The sequence below is a fragment of the Lutra lutra genome, chromosome 9 (assembly GCF_902655055.1).
Source record: "Lutra lutra chromosome 9, mLutLut1.2, whole genome shotgun sequence".
NCBI classification, from domain to species: Eukaryota; Metazoa; Chordata; class Mammalia; order Carnivora; family Mustelidae; genus Lutra; species Lutra lutra.
In genome coordinates this window covers 34,849,894-34,871,388 of record NC_062286.1, presented here as the reverse complement: position 1 = coordinate 34,871,388, position 21,495 = coordinate 34,849,894, and the positions used below count along the sequence as shown (strand labels likewise).

General features: G+C 43.3%; 1 protein-coding gene across 1 annotated transcript; it reads left to right on the top strand.

The window, feature by feature from the left end:
• The first annotated feature begins 447 nt into the window (after window positions 1-447).
• Window positions 448-17,146, top strand: LOC125108724 (cytochrome c oxidase subunit 7A-related protein, mitochondrial). Its single transcript, XM_047744955.1, has 3 exons — window positions 448-605; window positions 14,704-14,835; window positions 16,277-17,146. Exons 1-3 carry the CDS (start codon window positions 534-536, stop codon window positions 16,415-16,417), a joined length of 345 nt encoding a protein of 114 aa, XP_047600911.1. The 5' UTR covers window positions 448-533; the 3' UTR covers window positions 16,418-17,146.
• Window positions 17,147-21,495: the final 4,349 nt, after the last annotated feature.

Below are 21,495 nucleotides of genomic sequence, written 5' to 3'. Positions count from 1 at the left end.
TCATCAGGCGACCTACGGAGGGGAGAAAAGAAACCAGACTCTGCGCAAGTTTGCTAAATGAAGAGAAGCCTTCCACCCAAGGCCCAACTGGGTGACCCCTCAACTCTAGCTTTCCACGCCCCCCCCCAGACCTCCGCCCCAGGCCCCGCCCCAGTTCCGCCCCCCTTGGTCCTGACAAGTCCTTTCGCCTCTGGCCTGGTTCGCAGGGAGCTTGCGCATTCCTTGCGGCGTCTCGGCATTGCCCGAATCAAAAACTGTGTGCGAGGCGGGGACGGGAACTTCGTGCTTTCTACAGACCCCGTTGCGGTGGCTTTCTGAGCTCTCCTAGAGCTGTTTTTTTGTTCCTGGCACTCCGGCTTCTTGCTCCCTGATATGGCTGAAGAGGGCATGTTATAAATTAGGCGCTCTCTGGGCAGCCCGTCTCCTGGCGCAGGGTCCTTGGGCTGAGACTTCAGGCGACGGCAGGGAAGACAGGGTCCTTCTCTGGGCCAGTCGCGCAGGCAGCGGCTGCGGGAAGCCGGACACCGGGCGTCATGTATTACAAGTTTAGTGGCTTCACGCAGAAGTTGACCGGAACATGGGCTTCCGACGCCTACAGCCCGCAGGTACCGGTAGCGCCGGGCTGTCTCGGACAGAAGCGGCCGCCCGAGCCTTTGCGCTTGGAAGTCGTGAGGCCGGAGGCGGCTGGGATTTTTGCCTGCGGTTCGGTTTGGCTCGCCCCCCTCGTCCCAGCCCCTCTCCACGTTTGCTTGCAGCGGCCGTAGAGCCGCTCATTCTGTAGCTGCTTCCCCAGCCGGGCTGGTCCGGCGCGGAAGTTGGGCCTGGCACTTAGCTGGGTCAAGGTGACCTCCGAGGTCGTTGCTTCTGGGTCGTGGGGTGGCTTGTGGGGTCGGCGTGGCCCAGAATGCGACGTGGCAAGAGTCTGAAGTTAGACTTTGTCCTATTTAAGGAGGTTCCACTTTTGGTCCCCGCAGTGTTCTGTTATCCCCACTTCCTAGCCCCAAAAGCTGCATCAAAGCACGAGGTTGGAGAGCTGGGATGACAGCACCGAGGGAAGTCATAAGGGCCGGAGAGGCTGTATGATCAGAACTGAGGGACTTAATGGGATCTTTCAAATGTCCATTTGAATCTGGGCAGTTATGCGCAACGACCTTAAACGCTTCTCAGCTGTAAAATGGTTGACTGCAGCAATATGAGTCTAAAAAGTAATCTGATTTCACTCATTTTGTTGGTTGGGAATTTCGGACTCAGTTGTAGACTCTTAGTAAGAGCTAACATCCCGGCTTTGCCATTTTATTTTTATGACCTTTATCAGGTTACTTAATTTTTTGTGAGCTTAGTTTCATCAAGGGCAGCCTTAGTATAGGTTAAATGAAGTGTCTTGTCACGTCATTAGTAGTCTTTGGCAGGTGGTTGGTACTGGCAGGTGATAGGTAGCTAATTCTTCAGAAGTTGAGTGTGAGATACCATCGTGTTCATTCCTGTCCTCAGAAGTGTGGGAACGGTTGGTGACATATTCAAGCTGGAATCCAATAGTAAGGATCCCAGGTGGGATGCTTTCTTGTTACCTCCTCCTTTCTGGGGGACACAGTAACTTGCCCAAGCAGGAATGATGTTTAAAGAGATTTCAGGGTTGCCTTGGTGGCTCAGTTGGTTAAGTGTCTGACTTCAGCTCAGGTCGTGATCTCGAGGTCCTGGGATCGAGTCCGGAATCGGGTTCCCTGCTCAGTGGGGAGTCTTCTCCCTCTCTCCATCCCACCCTTCCCGCTCATGCGCTTGCTCTCTGTCTTCCTCAAATAAAATCTTTTTAAAAGGTGATTTTAGTTGGAGTGCCTGGGTGGCTCAGTGGGTTAAGCCTCTGCCTTCGGCTCAGGTCATGATCTCCAGGTCCTGGGATCAAGCCCCGCATCGGGCTTTCTGCTTGGCAGGGAGCCTGCTTCCTCCTCTCTCTCTCTGCCTGCCTCTCTGCCTACTTGTGATCTCTGTCTGTCAAATAAATAATAAAAATCTTTAAAAAAAAATATTAACTAAAATAAGCGTGTCTGGGTGGCTCAGTCGTTTCAGTGTCTGGCTTCAGCTCAGGTCAAGATCTCAGGACTCTGGGATCCAGTCATCCAGCCCGGCTCTCTGCTCAGTAGGGTGACGGCTTCTCCCTTCCCCTCTTCCTGCTGCTCCCCCTGCTTGTGCTCTTTCTGTGTGTCAAATAAATAAATAAAATCTCTAAAAAGAATTAAGATAGGGCAGGTTTTGGGGATTCCGGAGGAAGGGTCCAGGCTTATGAATGTTGAACTTGTGATGATGTCATGTCTGGTAGTAGCTGGATTTAGGCGTATGGAATTTAATAGGTTTGGGTGTCTTCAGCCTATAGTTGGTAGTAGAAGCTGTGGTGGGGAGATCACCCAGGGAGCATATAGGGAAGAAAGGTGGGAATGTGATTAGACTACAGAAACATGAAGGGGAGGGTAGAGGAGGAACATTTATCAAAAGAACAAACCAGGATTAGAAGGGAAACCAGGGGCGCCTGGGTGGCTCAGTGAGTTAAGCTGCTGCCTTCGGCTCAGGTCATGATCTCAGGGTCCTGGGATCGAGCCCCGCGTCGGGCTCTCTGCTCAGCAGGGAGCCTGCTTCCTCCTCTCTCTCTGCCTGCCTCTCTGCCTACTTGTGATTTCTCTCTGTCAGATAAATAAATAAAATCTTAAAAAAAAAAAAAAAAAAAAGGAAGGGAAACCAGTGTGGTGTCATTGAAGCCAAGTTGGTAATGAGGTCTAAAGAAGAAGTTGTCAACAGTGATTTATTTATTTTGCAGATTACAGGGGAATAGCTATTTCTGTCATATTTATTTCTATAGAAGAAGCGTATTTTTCAGTGCACTGATCATAAATGTTTCAGTTTAATGAGTTTTGACCAATGCATACACTGTAACCCATACCCCTGTTAACATATAGGACATTCCATCACCTCTAGGAAGTTCCCTTCCCTATCCCTGTCCACCTTCCTCATGTGACTCTTATAAATAAACTGTTTTTGCTGTTTTTGAATTTCACGAAAATGGAACCACACAGTACTCTTTTGTGTAGGGCCTTTTTCCCCCATCAATATTTTTGAGGTTCATTCATGTTACATGTATTAGTAACTCCTTTTATTGCTGTGTAGGATTTCATTGTGTGACTGTATCACAACTGATTTGTTTGTGGTTGTAGACGTTCTTTTATTTTTTACATGTTTGTCAGAGAGCACAAGCAGGAGGAGCTGCAAAGGGAGAAACAGGCTCCCTGCTGAGCAAGGAGCTCCATGCCAAACTTGATCCCCTGACCTGAGCCGAAGGCAGACACTTAACTGACTAAGCCACCCAGGCAGCCTGTAGATGTTTTTAAAATAGAATTTTAGCATAGTCTAGGTTTTGCGATTTAGCAAGGAAGTAAAATTTTTGACTGAAACTAACATATGTTGAAATTAAATTGGCTCCCAGAGCAGAGATTATCCTGAGATGCGTGTGGTACAGGTAGGGCATTCAGATTTCTAGTGCCTCTTAAATGGTATTTCTCTTGAGAAGGTAATCTTCTTAGTTACTTAAGATTTCTAACTCTTCGTTGAAAGAAGTGATGTGTAGGTTTTTTTTTTTTTTTTTTAAGATTTTATTTATTTATTTACTTGACAGACAGAGATCACAAGTAGGCAGAGGCAGACAGAGAGAGAGAGGAGGAAGCAGGTCCCCTGCTGAGCAGACAGCCCGATGCGGGGCTCGATCCCAGGACCCTGAGATCATGACCTGAGCCGAAGGCAGAGGCTTTAACCCACTGAGCCACCCAGGCGCCCCATGATGCGCAGGTTTTCTATGTAGATTTTGGAGGGCTTGTGTCAGGCATCCCCTAGACCAGGTGTTCTGGCTTTGGCAGTTAGGAGCACTTCAGTTTTTCCTTTCTTGGAAACATTAGCACCCTGTAAAATGTAGATATTTATAACTTCCAGTGTTATGTAAAGTAAATAACCTAACATGCATTGAATAACCTGATATGGAAAAACTAGTTTTCTCACAATGGTACAGGTAGATTTTTGTAAATCAACTTGATGGCAAGTAATTGTATTTTCCAGTGGTTGATTGAAAAGCATTTTCCTTATCTTTTTGTGTCCTAAGTCAAAGTAAATTGAGGTTAAGAAACACATGAAAAGGGGCGCCTGGGTGGCTCAGTGGGTTAAGCCGCTGCCTTCGGCTCAGGTCATGATCTCAGGGTCCTGGGATCGAGTCCCGCATCGGGCTCTCTGCTCAGCGAGAAGCCTGCTTCCCTCTCTCTCTCTCTCTGCCTTCCTCTCTGTCTACTTGTGATCTCTCTCTGTCAAATAAATAAATAAAATCTTTAAAAAAAAAAAAAAAAAGAAACACATGAAAAGAGGCTCAACATCGTTAGTCATTAGGGAAATGCAAATCAAAACCACGGTGAGATATCACTTCACACATGCTAAAATCAAAAGATAGACAACAGGGGCGCCTGGGTGGCTCAGTGGGTTAAGCCGCTGCCTTCGGCTCAGGTCATGATCCCAGGTCCTGGGTTCAAGCCCCACATCGGGCTTTCTGCTCAGCAGGGAGCCTGCTTCCTCCTCTCTCTCTGCCTGCCTCTCTGCCTACTTGTGATTTCTCTCTGTCAAATAAATAAAATCTTTAAAAAAAAAAAAAAAGATAGACAACAGGTGTTAGTGAGAATGTGGAGACACTGGAACCCTACTATATTGCTGGTAGGAATGTAAAATGGTGCAGCCACTTTAGAAATAGTCTGGCAGTTTTTTTTTTTTTAAGATTTTATTTATTTATTTGTCAGAGAGAGCGAGGGAGAGAGAGCGAGCACAGGCAGACAGAATGGCAGGCAGAGGCAGAGGGAGAAGCAGGCTCCCCGACGAGCAAGGAGCCCGATGCGGGACTCGATCCCAGGACGCTGGGATCATGACCTGAGCCGAAGGCAGCTGCTTAACCAACTGAGCCACCCAGGCGTCCCTAGTCTGGCAGTTTCTTAAAAAGGGAAACATTTCTACCTTATGACTCAACAATTCTCGTTAAGAGGGCAGGATGACCTTCTAGGTAAAGGAAACTGAGAATGAAGGAGGGGAGGGGGCTGCAGGGGAATCATTGAGGAGTAAGTTTAGCTGTGGTTGGTGGAGATAGATCATGAAGGGTCTATGATGATAGGGCTTACTTTTGTCAGAAACAGGAATTTACAAAGCATCTTGATGGAGAAAGTTGTGGTAGAGTCTTGTCCAGAGGTTGAAACAAGGGCATACTTCTCACCTTCAGTTTCGTGGAAGGCTTATGATGGAGGAGCAAGTACCATGACAGAGCTATGCTTGGAGAGAGAATATGATTGGGAGAAACCGCTACCAGGGATGTCTGTTAAACCCATACAATAGTTCAGGGTCTTCCAAGTGGGAAAGGAGTCTGGGGAATAAGGATTTAGCAACCAGTGAGGGAGATTGTGGGGGATGAGAAAGGAGGACTCCAGGATGACTGGGTAATGAGAGGATGGTGGTGCTTTCCTTATAATAAACAGGGAACTCCTGAATAGGTTTGTGAGAAACTGGGTGGATTTTGGACCTGCGGAGTGTGATGTGTCCTGGAAACATGGAGGTGGTGATATCTTGCTGGCAGGTAGAAAGAACGAACTTGAGTTGCTGCAGATGAAATTTGTTTCTAGTCCTAAATCAGAGTGAATTCAGATCAGTGCACTGAAAAATTCTGATTTAAAATTTTTTTAAAAATCGTGTTTCTCTTATTTCTCCACTGTCCTCCTTCTCAAATCTAACAGGTAGAAGAAGAGGGAAACTTGGGCCAGTCAACTTTGAAGGGAAAGAAATCAAGTTGACTTTTTTCTTTAAAAGACTTGGAGCAACTGGGGGCACCTGGCTGGCTCATTTGGTGAAGCATGCGACTCTTTGATCTTAGGGTTCTGAATTTGAGCCCTGCATTGGGTGTAGAGGTTACTTAAAAAGAAAATCTTTTTTTTTTTTTTTTTTTTTAAAGATTTTATTTATTTCAGAGAGAGAGAACACAAGTCAGGGGAAAGGGACAGAAGGAGAAGCAGACTCCCCACTGAGTGGGGAGCTGAATATGGGCTCGATCCCAGGACCCCAGAATCATGACCGGAGCCAAAGGCAGACACTTTACCATCTGAGCCATCCAGGTTCCCCTTAAAAATAAAATCTTAAAAAAATTTTTTTGGAGCAACTAAATTATACTGGGAAGAACTCAACTGCTAAATGTTGTTGCTGTTGAATGGCTCTTAACTGTAGAGGTAGTGATTGTGTAAATAGCTCAGAGATTTGATATTAAAAAGCAAAACCTGTGATTTCCACTTGGTCTCTAGTCCACTATTTTAAGAACAGCATTCACTGGTTTTCTCATTTGTGGGAGGTGTGGGAGGCTCTGCCATCAACTGCTGATTTGATTTACATGACTTTAGTTCTGAAATATTTAAGTCTACGTTGTGGTGAAGCTATAGTTTATTTATACATTCAACAGATATTTAAATGTGCTCTTCGCTTTTTTAAGTCTTGGGAAGTAAGAGCAGTGAACAAAACATGCCAAAATCCTGCCTTCGTGAGGCTTCCATTGCAGTACGGGGAGACACAGTAAACAACGTAAAATTCAGTATGTTCGGTGATTATAAGTTCTGTGGAGAAAAAAAAAAAGACCAGGAATGGGTGATAGGTCATTAGGAGGGTAAGGGGGAGGACATGCAGTTTATTTTATTTTATTTTTAAAGATTTTTTTTTTAATTTATTTATCTGACAGAGATCACAAGTAGGCAGAGAGGCAGGCAGAGAGAGAGGAGGAAGCAGGCTCTCTGCAGAGCAGAGAGCCCAATGTGGGGCCCGATCCCAGGACCCTGGGATCATGACCCGAGCCGAAGGCAGAGGCTTTAACCCACTGAGCCACCCAGGCGCCCCAGGACATGCAGTTTAAAAGGATGTCTTGGGAATGTCTTGCTGAGAAGGTGACACAGGGGCAAAGACCTGAAGGAGGTGAGGGTGCAGCCACGTGGATACCCAGAGAAGAGCATTCTAGATAGAATGGTGCCTGGGAGGTTTAAGGGACTCGTCTAGGGGACTGGGGTAGAGAAAGGGGATGATGTAAGTGGTAGGGTGGTGAGGTTTGAGGGGTGCATCTCATGGCCCTGGAAGTCCCTGTAAGAACTTTGGGTTTTGCTCAGTGAGATAGGAGGCTTTTGGAGAGATTTGAGCTCAGTAGTGACATCTGTAGTCACCGGTTGCTGCATGACAGTAGGTGTGGAAACGGAGGGTGATCAGTTGGGAGGCTCTTGTAAAAATCCAGGGGTTTGGGGCGCCTGGGTGGCTCAGTGGGTTAAGCCGCTGCCTTCGGCTCAGGTCATGATCCCAGGTCCTGGGTTCAAGCCCCACATCGGGCTTTCTGCTCAGCAGGGAGCCTGCTTCCTCCTCTCTCTCTGCCTGCCTCTCTGCCTACTTGTGATTTCTCTCTGTCAAATAAATAAATAAAATCTTTAAAAAAAAAAAAATTCCAGGGGTTTGGACCAGAGTGTGGATTGGTGGAGATGGGTGAGAAGTGGTCAGATGCTGAGTGTACTTTGAAGGTAGAGCCAGAAGGATTTGCGGTGTGTGAGCTGTGTGAAAAATGATTCTGAGCACACGGGTGGCTCAGCCCTTAAGCATCTGACTCTTGATCTCAGCTCTCAGGTCATGATCTCAGAGTTGTGAGATTGAGCCGTATAGGGCTTCACATACAGTGAATGAGATTTTCTCCCTCTGTCTCCCCCCACTCATGTGCGCATGCACGTGCGCTCTCTCTCTCTCTCTCAAATAAATAAATAAATCTAAAAAAAAAAAAAAAGATTCCAAGGATTTGGGCCTGAGAACCTGGAAGGATGCTATTGTCCATTATTGAGATGGGGGAGGCCCATAATTCTTCTGTATTGGGACATCTGCAACCCTGGAAGGGGCATAGGGGAAGGGATTTGCTCTAGATGCCTTCCTGTAAATACAGCTTCCCGATCAAGCCCACTCTTGGGAGCCCCAGTGTCAGTCCTGTCTAGCTGCCTTGAAACATTGGAAGCACTGACTGCTCTTAAATTCCTAGGAAATAGGGGTTCCTGGGGGTGCTCAGTCATTAACCATCTGCCTTTGGCTCAGGTCATGATCCTAGGATCTGGGGTCGAGCCCCTCATCTGTCTCCCTGTTTGGTGGGAAGCCTGCTTCTCCCTATTCCACTTCCTCTGCTTGTATTCATGCGTGTGCGCGCGCTCCCTCTCTGTCAAAGAAATAAATAAAATCTTAAAAAAAAAAAATTCTCGGGACGCCTGGGTGGCTCAGTTGGTTAAGTGGCTGCCTTCGGCTCAGGTCATGATCCCAGCATCCTGGGATCGAGTCCCACATTGGGCTCCTTGCTCAGCAGGGAACCTGCTTCTCCCTCTGCTTCTGCCTGCCTCTTGGCCTACTTGTGATCTCTCTCTCTCTTTCTCTCTCTCTCTGACAAATGAATAAAATCTTTAAAAAAAAAAAATTCTCAAATTTAATGACAGATTGGTGAATACCCATTCCTTTTACTTGTGGGGCCAGGACAGCTGAATTATTGATTGTATGGTTTAATAAAAGTGGGTGGGTTTGAATCCATCTTTCGTATGGAATCTCAGCTTTGTTTTAATCATCTGTAATTGAGTGGGGGGCACCAGGGTGGCCCAGTTGGCCCAGTTAAGTGTCTGCCTTTGCCCTGGGCCATGATCCCAGAGTCCCAGGATCGAGACCCTGCATCAGTCTCCCCCCTCAGCGAGGAGTCTGCTTCTCCCTCTGACTGTCCCCCCTCATGCTTTCTCTCTCTCTCTCTCAAATAGTCTTTTAAAAAAAATCATCTGTAACAGGGGATGATAATACCTCATTTACAGGGTTAATGTGAAGAGTAAATTTATTTATGAAGATTATGTAGGGTCCTGAAAAGAAATGCTGATTATAAATGAAAGCAGAATGTAGAATTTTTTTTTTTTTTTAAGATTTTATCCATTTATTTGACAGCATCAGCAAGGGGAGTGACAGGCATAGGGAGAAGCGGCCTCCCCACTGAGCAGGGAGCCTGATGCTTAACTGACTGAGCCACCCAGGTGACCCTAGAATGTAGAATTTTATACCTGACTGTAAAGATGTTAAAATATGAAAAAAAGATTAGAGGAGAATATACAATTTATAATAGTTAATGGGATAAGATACTTAGATTATTGGTAACTTGAAAATTCCATATTCTAAACTTTTACAGTATTAAAAATGGAAATATGGAGTTATTTCAAACCATTAGGATGGTTGATACTCCTTTCCTCGTATGGTACTGTTCAAAAACTGCTGTAGTTTTCAGTCACTTGATAGGTGAACAAACACTGAGCGATTAGGTATAATCCTTTCTAAAAATGCTCTCACATTAGTTCTGTCAAAACAAGAATTTGACTTCAAACCATTTTCAGAGCTGCTTAGTAGAAAAAGTTTTTATTTTTGCATTCAAAGGGAAATGATCCTTATAGGAGAAAATACAAAGCTCACAGAATAAAGGAGTGTTTTAAATTCTTCAGTTCAAAGAGCAATACTTTCTAATGTTCTTATCCGTAGTTAGGGCCTTCCGTCCCATCTCTAACTCCTGAATCTGAGTGTATTATATACTAAATTTAGACTAGCAGCTTACTCACAAAACTTTCTTTTTAAATCAGTTGTTGCCTTTAAGCAACAGTTGAGAAAGGGTAGTAGGGTCAGGTAGTAGAATACTTAAAAACCCAAGGCTCTAGACTTTAGAGGGGCCTGACTTTCGACACTAGACACCATTCTTTTTGCTATGCGATCTTGGGCCAGTTGCCCTATCTGGTCTAGTTTTCTCCTCCGTAAAATGGGTATAGTAACATCTTGGTAGGGTTGCTGGCAGGATTAAATGAGATGATGTTTGTCAAATGCTTGACAGGATGCCGGGCATATAACAAAGTCTGAGTACATAATTAGTGGCTCTTATTTCAAAACATTAATATCCATAATGGCAGGGATTGTGTCTGTCCTAGTTATCGTGCATTTTCAGTGTAGAGTAAGTGCTCAGTCATATATGCTGAGTGAGGGGATGCAGTGCAGAAAAGTCCACAGTTCATGCCCATTCATGGGACTGTGTCAAAGAAATTGAAATGATGTTTATTTTGTGGGGGGAGGTTAATTGAAATATAGTTGATTTATAATATTTTATTATATTTCAGGTGTATAACATAGTGATTCTATAATTATATACATTACAAAATGCTCATAACAAAGATTATGTAGAAATCAATAATTGGAGACTTAAAAAAATGAAACTAAGAACTGGTTCTTCAAAAAGATAAACAAAATTGATAAACCTTTAGCAGACTTATTAAGAAAAAAAGAGCTCAAACAAAATCGCAAATTAAAGACAAGTTGCAACTAACACCACAGAAATACAAAGGATTCTAAGAGACTACTATGAAAAGTATATGCCAACAAGTTGAACAACAGAAGAAATGGATAAATTTCTAGAAACACGCAATCTTCAAAGACTGAATCAGGAAGAAATAGTGAATCTGAGCAGACCAATTACTAGTAGAGAAAGTGTATCTGTAATCAAAAAACTCCCAACAAGGGCGCCTGGGTGGCTCAACCGTGAAGCATCTTCATCTCCTGCCTACTTGTGATCTCTGTCAAATAAATAAATAAAATCTTAAAAAAAAAAAAATTCCCTCTTTGAGCTCTTCCTTGATCCATGGATTGTTTAAGAGCATGTTGTTTAGCCTCCCATGTGTTTGTGGTCTTTTCCAGGTTTTTTTTGTTTTTGTTTTTTGTTTTTTGGGTTTTTTTTTTTTTTTTTTTTTGCTGTAATTGAGTTCTAGGTTCATAGTGCTGTGAATGGAGAAGATGCTGCATCTTAAATTTATTGAGACTTGTTTTGTGGCTTAACATGTAATCTGTCCTGGAGAATGTTCCAGATGCACTTGAAAAATACATATATTCTGCTGCTCATGGATGGACTGTGTACATATCTGCTAGGTCTGTCTGGTCTGATGTTATTTAAAGCCACTGTTACCTTATTGATTTTATGTCTGGATTCTCTGTCCATTGATATAAGTGGGGTGTTAAAGCCTCCTACTATTATTGTATTACTGTCAGTTTCTCCCTTTGTGTCTGTTAATATTTGCTTTGTATATTTAGGTGCTCCTGTGTTGGGTGCATAGATATTTACAGTTGTTGTAACCTCTTGTTGGATTATTCCCTTTATATAGTGCCCTTCTTTGTTTATTGTTACAGCCTTTGTTTTAAAGACCAATTTGTCTGATAATAGTTTTTACTATCCCAACTTTCTTTTTACTTCCATTTGTGTGGAATATTTTTCTTTATATCCCTTCACTTTCAGTCTGTACCTGTCTTTAGGTCTGAAGGGAGCCTCTTAATAGGCAACATATAGATGACCCTTGTTTTTTATTCTTTGAATCACCCTTGCCTTTTTTTTTTTTTTTTAAGATTTTTAAAATTTTTATTTCTTTGTCAGAGAGAGCAAGCGCGCAAGAGTGCACTAACAGGGGAGTCACAGGCAGAGGGAGAAGCCGGCTCCCCACTGAACAAGGAGCCTGATGTGGGACTGATCCCATTACGCTGGAATCATGACCCGAGCCAAAGGCAGATACCCAATGACTGAGCCACCCAGGCGTCCCTGAATTACCCTTGTCTTTTGACTGGAGCATTTTGACCATTTACTTACTTACTTACTTAATTTATTAAATAGGGTCCACACCTAGCCAGGAGCCCAGTGTGGGCCTCAAACTCATGACCCTAAGATCAAGCTCCCTGAGCTGAGATCAAGAGTTGAACGCTTAACTCACTGAGCCACTCAAGTGCCCCATTTTTTAAAAGACAATTTACATTTAAAGTAATGTATAGGTGACATTTTGTTAATTGCTTTCTGGTGGTTTTTGTAATTTTTTTCTCCTCTCTTCCCTTGTAATTGATGACTTGTGTTTTGCTAGGATTCTTTTCTATTTTCTTGTGGATTTATTATAAGTTTTTGGTTTCTGGTTAGCTCAAGTTTCATATGTAGCATCTTAAGGATATAGCAGTCTATATTAAGCTTATGGTTGCTTAAGTTTGAACACATTCTAAAATCACTATTAAATCCTCCCCGTGTATGTATATGTATATGATGTCATATTTACATCTTTATTTTGTGACTCTCAACAAATTTTATAGCTAATTGATTTTACTCATCTTTTAACTTTCATACTAGTTTTATAAGTGATTGGTTTATTACATTTATTATATGTTTGCTTTTAACAGTGAGGTTTTTTTGTTTTGTAATTTTCTTCCAGTTACGGCCTTTTCTTTTTGGCTAAAAGTCCCTTTAACATTTCTTCTAATTTGTGTTGTGCTGGGGCAGCCTCGGTGGGATGTTTGGAGCTGAGGCAGGTGCCTGTGGTGGAGGATTCCTCGGGGACAGCTGCAGCCCGTGTGGGCGGGGCTGGAGGCCGCAGGCCGGCTAGCGTGCCTGCTCCCATCTGCACTATCAAGGCAGAGGGGGACCGTAAACAATGGTGCTTCCTAGCACCTTCTAACCAGAGAGAGTTCCAGCAGTTCTCCCACCATTTAGCAGTTGTTCTAGCATTAGTATATGAGGTGTTCTTCACTTATAGTCTGTTGGCTTTTTATTTTATTTTACTTTTTTAAGATTTTATTTACTTGAGAGAAAGAGTGAGAGAGAGCACGACAGGGAGGAGGGTCAGAGGGAGAAGCTGACTCCTGGCTGAGCAGGGAGCCCCACCAGGGACTCAATCCTGGAACTTCAGGGTTATGACCTGAGACTGCCTTTGGCTCAGGTCATAACCCTGAGCCAAAGGCAGTCGCTTAAGCCAATTGAACTACTCAGGTGCCCTCTATTTGCCTTTGAAACTGATTGGGGTTTTTTTTGCCCTGTCCCCAGGCTGGGTGAATCTGTGCGTGGGCTTCCCAGTGCTGTCCCTCCCCACTGCGGTTCTAGCATCAGGTGCGGTTCCTGTTGTTACTATGTCTCTGTTTCCTGCCATTCTCTTTGTGGTCCCTCTATCCTTTGCTCTGCAGAAGCTGTCCAGTCAGCCTTCAGTTCTTCAGGCAGAATTACTCTCTGTGTATAGGTGTAGATTTTGTGTATTCCTGGAGGAAGTGAGTTCAGGGTCTTTCTGGACAAGTTTGCTTTAATGCCTTTTAGTTGCCCTGTTGATCTTAATGCTTGCCTGGTGGGAGTATCATTGAAGCTTTCAATATATGATCTTTAGACTAGGTCTTGTCAGTTATAAGTAAGTTTTTATGTCTTTGAGGATATTAAGGACCAGGGGTCTGACAATTCTGTTAATTTGAGCAAAGCCATTTTCTCTCTCATCTGTAAAATGAAAGAGGCTGAGTTTGAACTCTGCTTCCTAACTTTAAATTTTATTTTTTTTTTAGATAGAATATAAAAGGATGCAGTTTTATTGGTTTGTAACTCTTAGCTCCTATCTTTTAGAATTTAATATAAAAGGATGCGATTTTATTGGTTTGTAACTCTTAGCTCCTGTCTTAATCTCCAGGTTATTTTGGAGAACCATCTATAAACCTGCCACTGTGGCTTTACTCTATCAGATAGAAAACCAGAGTTCCCTGAGGTACTTCTTTTTTGTTTTAATAGCTTTATCAAGATACAAGTCACATCCCATACATTCAGTCATTTAAAGGGTATAACTCAGTAGTTTTTAGTGTATTGATGGATCTTGTGCAACCATTACCACATTAATTTTAGAGCATTTTTGTCACTTCCAGAACAAGTCTATACCCTGCATTTATTACCCTCCTGTTGGTCACCTCCCAACCCAAGGCAGCTGCTGATCTACTTTCTGTCTGTGTAGATTTTCCTATTGTGGACTTGCATATGAATGGGCTCATAGAAGATGTGGTCTTTTTGACTAGCTTCTCTTACTCGGCCTGTTTTTAAGGGTTATCCTTGTTGTAGTCTGTGACAGTACTTCATTTATCTCCCCCTTTAGGTTCTTTTTAAGCCTGTGTTCCCGTCCGTGTGGCCCAGCGAGCTGCTAATCGCAGACTTGTGTTGACCCCCAGTGTCACTGAGTGGATATTGCTGACTGTGTGCTGTGTGCCCATGGCAGGCACGCTGCTTTAGGCACGCAGTGTCTCCTGCTGTCTTTTCAGGGCTAGATCTCAGTGCTTTTAGATACATGTCACAGATGAGAACACTGAATTTCCTTTATTTTTTACTGTGTCTGTTTAACTTACAGGTTTATTAATGCCAGAAGGTTCAGTTACTCTAAATGTTTTGTTTTCTGGTCCTGAAAGACCGGTCTCTTACCATTAAAGGCTCCTCCAGATTGAGAGATTTTTTTACTGTGTGTCTGCACACTTTCTGCTGTCTACTCTGGAGTTAGAACATGTTGGCTTCCCCTCCTCCCCCACCCCCATCTTAATGGCAGGGAATTCTTCTCGGTGGGGTTTGCTGTGGGAAAGTGGACTAAGGTATTTTGTTGAAAGTTTAAGGACTTTAAATCTTAAAATTAAAGGCCTTGTAATGCAGACTCAGAGAGCCTTTCCTTCCTTCTTGTGTGGTTGAATTACTGCCTCCAGGATTCCAGACAGCCTGCTTGTTGAAAGGTTGTTCATAAGCCCAGGCATGCTTTCGACTTGACATTTTCCTTTTTCCTACAGGGATTAAGGCCTTTGGTTTCCACAGAAGCACCACCTATCATATTTGCCACACCAACCAAACTGAGTTCTGATTTTCCTGTATATGATTATGCTGGGAAAAACAAAGTTCCCGAGCTGCAGAAGTTTTTCCAGGTGAGAGAAGACACTAGAACGGACATTAGAGAATAAGTTCTTATTTCGGCCATGAGTTTTCTCCTAGTTATTTTTTGCTTGCTTGATATTAAAATTCACTGAGCTATTAGAAGTAGGGGAGGCTCAGGGCGCCTGGGCGGCTCAGTGGGTTAAGCCTCTGCCTTCAGCTTGGGTCATGGTCTCAGGGTCTTGGGACTTTAACCCACTGAGCCACCCAGGTGCCCCAGTGAAGCAATGTTTTTAAAAGATTATCTGTGGTGGGATGCCTGGGTGGTTCAGAGGGTTAAGCCTCTGCCTTTGGCTCAGATCATGATCTCAGGGTCCTGGGTTCGAGCCCCACATCGGGCTTTCTGCTCAGCAGGGAGCCTGCTTCCTCCTCTCTCTCTGCCTGCCTCTCTGCCTGCTCTCTGTTAAATAAATAAATAAAATCTTTAAAAAAAAAAAAAAAACAAAAACGAAGTAGGGGAGGCTCTCTTGGGTTTGCTGATCAACAGAGAGAAGCCAGAATTGCATTTTAGAATGTTATTAATGGTAATCTACATCCAGATAACTGAGAGGTCAGTGACCCTGCATCTCAGGTGCTGTGGGGGCGGCACTGTGTTCCTCCTGTTGCAGCCTCAGAAATGTATGCAGATTCAGGACCGGTTTAGGGACTTTTGGTCAGTTGAATCCCTTTTTATCCATAAGTAAGACTTGATTGGGCAACTGGGGTCTTGAGTTGCTAGGGGGGAGGGAGTTTGGAGACTGCAAAATAATGGATTCAGCATTTTTAAAGAGGGCTTTAACAGCTTACTGGAAAGAAGCTGCATACAAAATGGACTAGAGCGCATTAACTGAGCTGGTGTGCTCAGACATCACTGGGAACGATCAGAGGTCAGACTAAATGTAGGGCATTTCTTGTGCCTGTGGTCATTTGACTGTGGATTACCTTTGCATTTAAAAGAAATCCACCGGGGCGCCTGGGTGGCTCAGTGGGTTAGAGCCTCTGCTTTCGGCTCAGGTCATGATGCCAGGGTCCTGGGATCGAGCCCCGCATCGGGCTCTCTCAACAGGGAGCCTGCTTCCTCCTCTCTCTCTGCCTGCCTCTCTGCCTACTTGTGATCTCTCTCTGTGGAATAAATAAAATCTTAAAAAAAAAAAAAATCCACCAATGCTGCTTTCCTAATTGAGCAAGATACAGTAAATTATTTTGAAACGTGGAATTTGTTGCATGTGTGTTCCCGAGGCTCCATTTTGGAGAATGGCTTTGGCCTTACAGGCTGTGGCTGCGTTTATAAGAAAACGTATCCTGCTCTTTCTTTCTGCATTCTAATGGATTAGGGCTTTTTCCACTGCAGTGTGTCGATGGATTAGTTCTAAAGTAGAGACATTTGTTCTTATTAGCCTAAACTGTAAAATCTTTCTGTTATTAACCATGTCCTTGATAATTCTTGCTTTCCAGAAATCCGATGGTGTGCCCATCCACCTGAAACGAGGCCTGCCTGACCAAATGCTTTACCGGACCACCATGGCGCTGACGCTGGGGGGGACCATCTACTGCCTGATTGCTCTCTACATGGCTTCGCAGCCCAGAAACAAATGACTTCAGGCTGCAGAGGACTGGTTTGCTTTTTGGCATAAACCCTTTGAATTTTCATTTTTCACTGCTCTGTAAACATTTTCTTTTTTACTTGAATGGTTTACTTAACATTTTCCCAGAGAAATAGGAAGATATTAAGGCAGTATTTTGGTTTATGAAATGCACATGGTCCATCAGAGCTCATTGGACAGTTAAAACTATTGCTTAAAGAAATGCTGCTGCTCCTTGGGCTCCTGATTTCCTTGGAGGTTCTAGAGGAAGGCTGCACACAGGCCCATTGATAGCAGTCTGGGCTGAGGTCCTTAGGGACTCAGAGTGGTGTTTTTGAGCTTGGGGTACAGAGGCCTTTCTGGATTTGGATGTGATTGAGGAAGGAAGAGAGAAACCAAGGCCAGGAGTATGAAACAGAGGTTTATGCTAGTAGACACCTTGGGGGTTTTTCCTTCTTGCAGTAAAATGTTAAAAATTATTTGCAGCCTGACTCTGTTCATTGGACAGTTTGTTGCCAAGGGTTATTTGCCTCACCTCAGATCTTTAGTGAAATTTTATGTGTAATTGTTTGTATTTATTCCACCTCGGGAACAGAAAACACCTGTTTAGTGTTGTACTTTAGACCAGTGTGTTTTATTAATGCAGCTGTGACACAAAGTCTCCTTTACCTTTTCAAAATGTTATGGCTTTAAATTATGACTTATTTTGATTGTGGAATAAATACATGAATGAAAAATCTCAGTTTTGAAGTTCTTTTGAATGACCTTTCACACTACTTTCAGGATACCAGAGGCATCTTAAACCCAAGTCTCATTTCTTTCTTTTTAATTAGACACCAGATAATCTTTACAGAATGGTTCCTCAAAGTCATGTAATAGGCTAATGGCATATTGATGATTACCATATGGTTCCTTATAAGAAAGCAGCTCGCCCCTTAGTGAACTGTGCCTGTAACACACAGTTCATTTAGACATTAATTTCCTGTGCTGTCACATTGGTAGACTTCACATATGTATGTTCTATGAATGCTGAGAAAAGGTGGGATTTTATTATATATAAAGTGGTAGTCTGTGTCTTGCTGTAGCAAGGAACAGTGACCTTTTGCTGAGGGTAAAATAACACCCAGCAGAAGCCTCACAGGCTAGCAGGCCCTTACTTGTCTGTACAAAATCTAAATTTTATTCTTCTCCGGTATTTCCTCCAAGTTTTTATTTTTAAAAACTTCGGACTACAGAAGGATTATGAGACTAGTATAGTATACACCTGTATAACCTTCACTTAGCAATATATTTGTGTTTTCTTGTTCTCTTATAAATGCAGGCACATATAATGAATATATGTAAACTACATTTGTTCTTTGATGAATCAATGAAGATTAAGCTATGGAATTATGATAATTCAGCCATAAAAACTGTAGGCAGTACCTTTAAGAATAAGGACATTTTCCTTTGTAGCCATAATACAGTTGTCACACTCCATTTAACATTGATAACAATACTATGTAATACATATTCTATATTTAAATTTCCCCAGGCATCCCAACAATGTGTCCTTTATAGTTGTGTTTTTTAAAATAACAGCCTTAATTGGAATATAATTCACACACCATAGAATTCACCTATTTCATTTTATCTTTTTTTTTTTAAACGATTTATTTATTTTAGGGAGAGAGTGTGTACGCATGGGTGAGGAAAGGCGGAGGGAGAGGGACAGAGCATCTCAAGCAGACTCCCTGCTGAGGGCAGAGCCCCATTTGGGGCTCGATCTCACCACCCTGAGATGTTGACCCAAGGGGAACTTGAAAGTCAGACGTTCAACTGACTGAGCACCCGCAGGTGCCCCTACAATTCACCTATTTAAAGTGTATAATTTTGTGGTTTTTACGGTATACAGAGTTGTGCAACCATCACCACAATCAATTTTAAAACATCTCCTTACCCGAAGAGAAGGTTCTGTCCTGTTAAGTCATTTCCCCTCTCCCACCCCACTCCCACCTTAACAACCACCGATCCATTTTCTCTTTCTTTAGATTTGGCTTCTTTGGGCATTTTGTGTAAATATAATCATCTGACACGTGATCGTCTGTGACTGGCTTCTCCCTGTAAGGAGTTTGAGGTTCAGCCATGTTGTAGCACTTGTCATGTGTCAGTGCTTCATTCCTTTTTATGGCTGAATGCGACTTCATTGTATCGATAGGCCACATTTTGTTTATCCTTTCATCGGTTGATGGACATGTGGGTTATTTCCACTTTTTGACTACTATGAATATGCTATTAATGCTTCAATGGATATTGGTGTACGGGTTTTTGAATGGGCCTGTGTTTTCATTTCTCTCGGGTATGTACCTAGGATATACCCACGAGTGGAATTGCTGGGTCATGTAGTGACTCCGTGTTTAATTTCTGGAGGAATTGCCAGACTTTCCAAATCAGCTTTACCATTTTATATTCCTGCCAGCAGTGCTAACTGACTTTCTTTTAAGATTTTATTTATTTATTTGACAGAGAGACAGCAAGAGAGGGAACACAAGCAAGTGGGAGAGGGAGAAGTAGGCTTCCCACTGAGCAGGGAGCTCGATGCGGGGCTTAATCTTAGGACCCTGGGATCACGACCTGAACTGAAGGCAGATGCTTAACGACTGAGCGACCCAGGCGCCCCATGCTAACTGACTTTTGTTTTAGGGCCAGAAGCCAATCAAATGTTGTATTTAATTCCCGTGTCCCATTAGCTTTTTAAAATCCAGAATAGTCCCCACTGTCGTTTATTGAAGAGTTTGAAGAGTTCAGGGCAGTGTTTTGCAGAACATCCTTCAACTTGGATTTGTCTTACTGTCTCCTTATGATTGGATTGAGGGTAAACATATTTGTCAGAAATTCTTCAGATCTGATGTGGTATTCTCAGCTTGATACCAGCTTGTCCTATTATTAGCAATTTAAAGGTAGGGTAGCTTTATTCAGCTGTTGTCTGCCGGATTTCTCCCTTATAAGATACCCTTTCCCCTTTGTAATTAATAAGTAATCTGTGGGGTGGTATTTGAGACTGGGAACATCCCATCGTTTACACGCAGTGTAGTAGTAATTGGTGATTCTTGTCTGAAGCATTTAATACTAACGTAGTTGTAAAAATGTGATTCTCCGTTCTATCATTCTTTCTGCATTGTTGACATTTCCCTGTGAAGATGCGCTCTCCTCTCCTCTTCCAGAGTTCTAGTGTGATTTCCTCACACTGGAATGATCACCGTCTCTGTCAGCATTCATTCCCGTGCTTCAGTGCACCCCAGATTTGGCTTCTGTGTCATGTCGACGTGCCCCATCAAATGAGTCTCTGCCTCATTTTTCTGAATTATCCCACCTTATGAATACATCAGAATTTATTTAACTAGTCTCCTTTTGATGGGTAGTTAGTCGTAAATTTTTTGCTTTTATAAGCACTGCTTTAGTATATGATCTTCCCATGTCATCGTAAATGTTGGTGAATGTTTGTAGGGTAATTTCTAGAAGTGAGACAAGGCAAAGGGAATGTGTGTTTCTAGTTTTGATAGCTGGTCGTCACTGATAGAGACGGTGCTGGTGTGCATTCCTACTTAGCTGTGGTGAGGGTGCCGGTTCTTCCTCCCTTTTGCCAGCAGAATGCTCTATCAGACTTTTTATCTTTGCCATTCTGGTAAGTGGTAACATTTCTCTGGTTTCAGTTTTTCTAGGGGCACCTGGGTGGCTCAGTCAGTTCACCATCTGCCTTCGGCTCAGGTCATGTTCCGAGGGTTCCGGGATCGAGTCCCACATCAGGTTCCTTGCTCAACAGGGAGCCTGCTTCTCCATCTGCCTGCTCTGTCTGCAGCTCTCCCTGCTTGTGCTCCCTCTCTCTCTGACAAATAAAATCTTAGAGAAAAAGATAAAATTTGGGGGGCAGGTAAAAGTTTAGGTGGAAAAGTGAAGTGAGAATCAGTAAAAGTTGAAGGAGAAATTTCTGTTACAGACACATTTGTGTTTTTAACTAGATGGAGGGAGGTGTCTAATTGCAGTGCTATTTATGTGCCACTGAATACATTTATAATAGTTTACACCAATACCTGTCAGACACCCAAAACTATACTCTTTGTAGCTATTTAAACATAACATCTAAAAGTTTTCATTGTAAGCTTAGATATACAAAGGGGCGCACGTAGATTGTCAGAATTCTTTTCAGGTGCACAAGAGCGAGAAAGGTTGCAAATGGCTCCTTTATACTTCTCCTTTCAAAGAAGTGCCCCCTCCTTGGTTCTTGTCACCCCGATTCCCTTTCAGGGTCTGACTAGCTTTCCTTCTGCTGCGTGGGCTCTTGTCTGGTGTGGCTCTGATGTGAGACCATCAGGGGCCTGGTGAAGGAAGTGGTGGCTTTAAACACCGGCTGACTTTGATGTGTATACTTTTCCTTCCCTTTGTGTGTGGAGCTCTAGGCAGGCTCCCTGGGCTTGTTTGGTGTTGAGGTTTCCATTCCCCAAGCCTTCCAGACTTTTCTTACAGTTGCAGATTGTACAAACCTCTTACTTTCTGACCTGTTGACTTTGATTAGTAGAGGGGCAATGATTCATTGTTTAGAAATTGGGATACTACCTGCTCTCAGCAATTAATACATTTATTTGACATTTTGCCCATATTCTGGGTTGCATCACCTTTTTTTTTTTTTTTTTTAAAGATTCATTATTTATTTATTTTGCAAGGGAGCAGCACACAGAAGGAGAGGGAGAAGCAGGCTTTCCGCTGAACAGGGAGCCCTATGTGGGACTCAGTCCCAGGACCTGGGGATCATGACCTGAGCCAAAGGTGGACACTTAACGACTGAGCCACCCAGGCGCCCCTGGGTTGCATCAGACTTTAATCTAGCCCCCCAAATTGCCCAAGTTGGGTGTGGTTGGAAAGTGGAATCCTGTCCTCAGTGCTCTTCTTGTCAAGGTCATTGGCTGTCTTTGGTTGTCCAAGGCTCCTCTGACCCAGGGTTATCAAGGACTTCTACTCATCCTCTACTTCTGCCAGCTGTTTCATGAGGGCGCAAACGCACATGCTCTTAGGTGCCAGGGATCCAAAGATGAGTCAGATGTCTTTGTGCCGAGC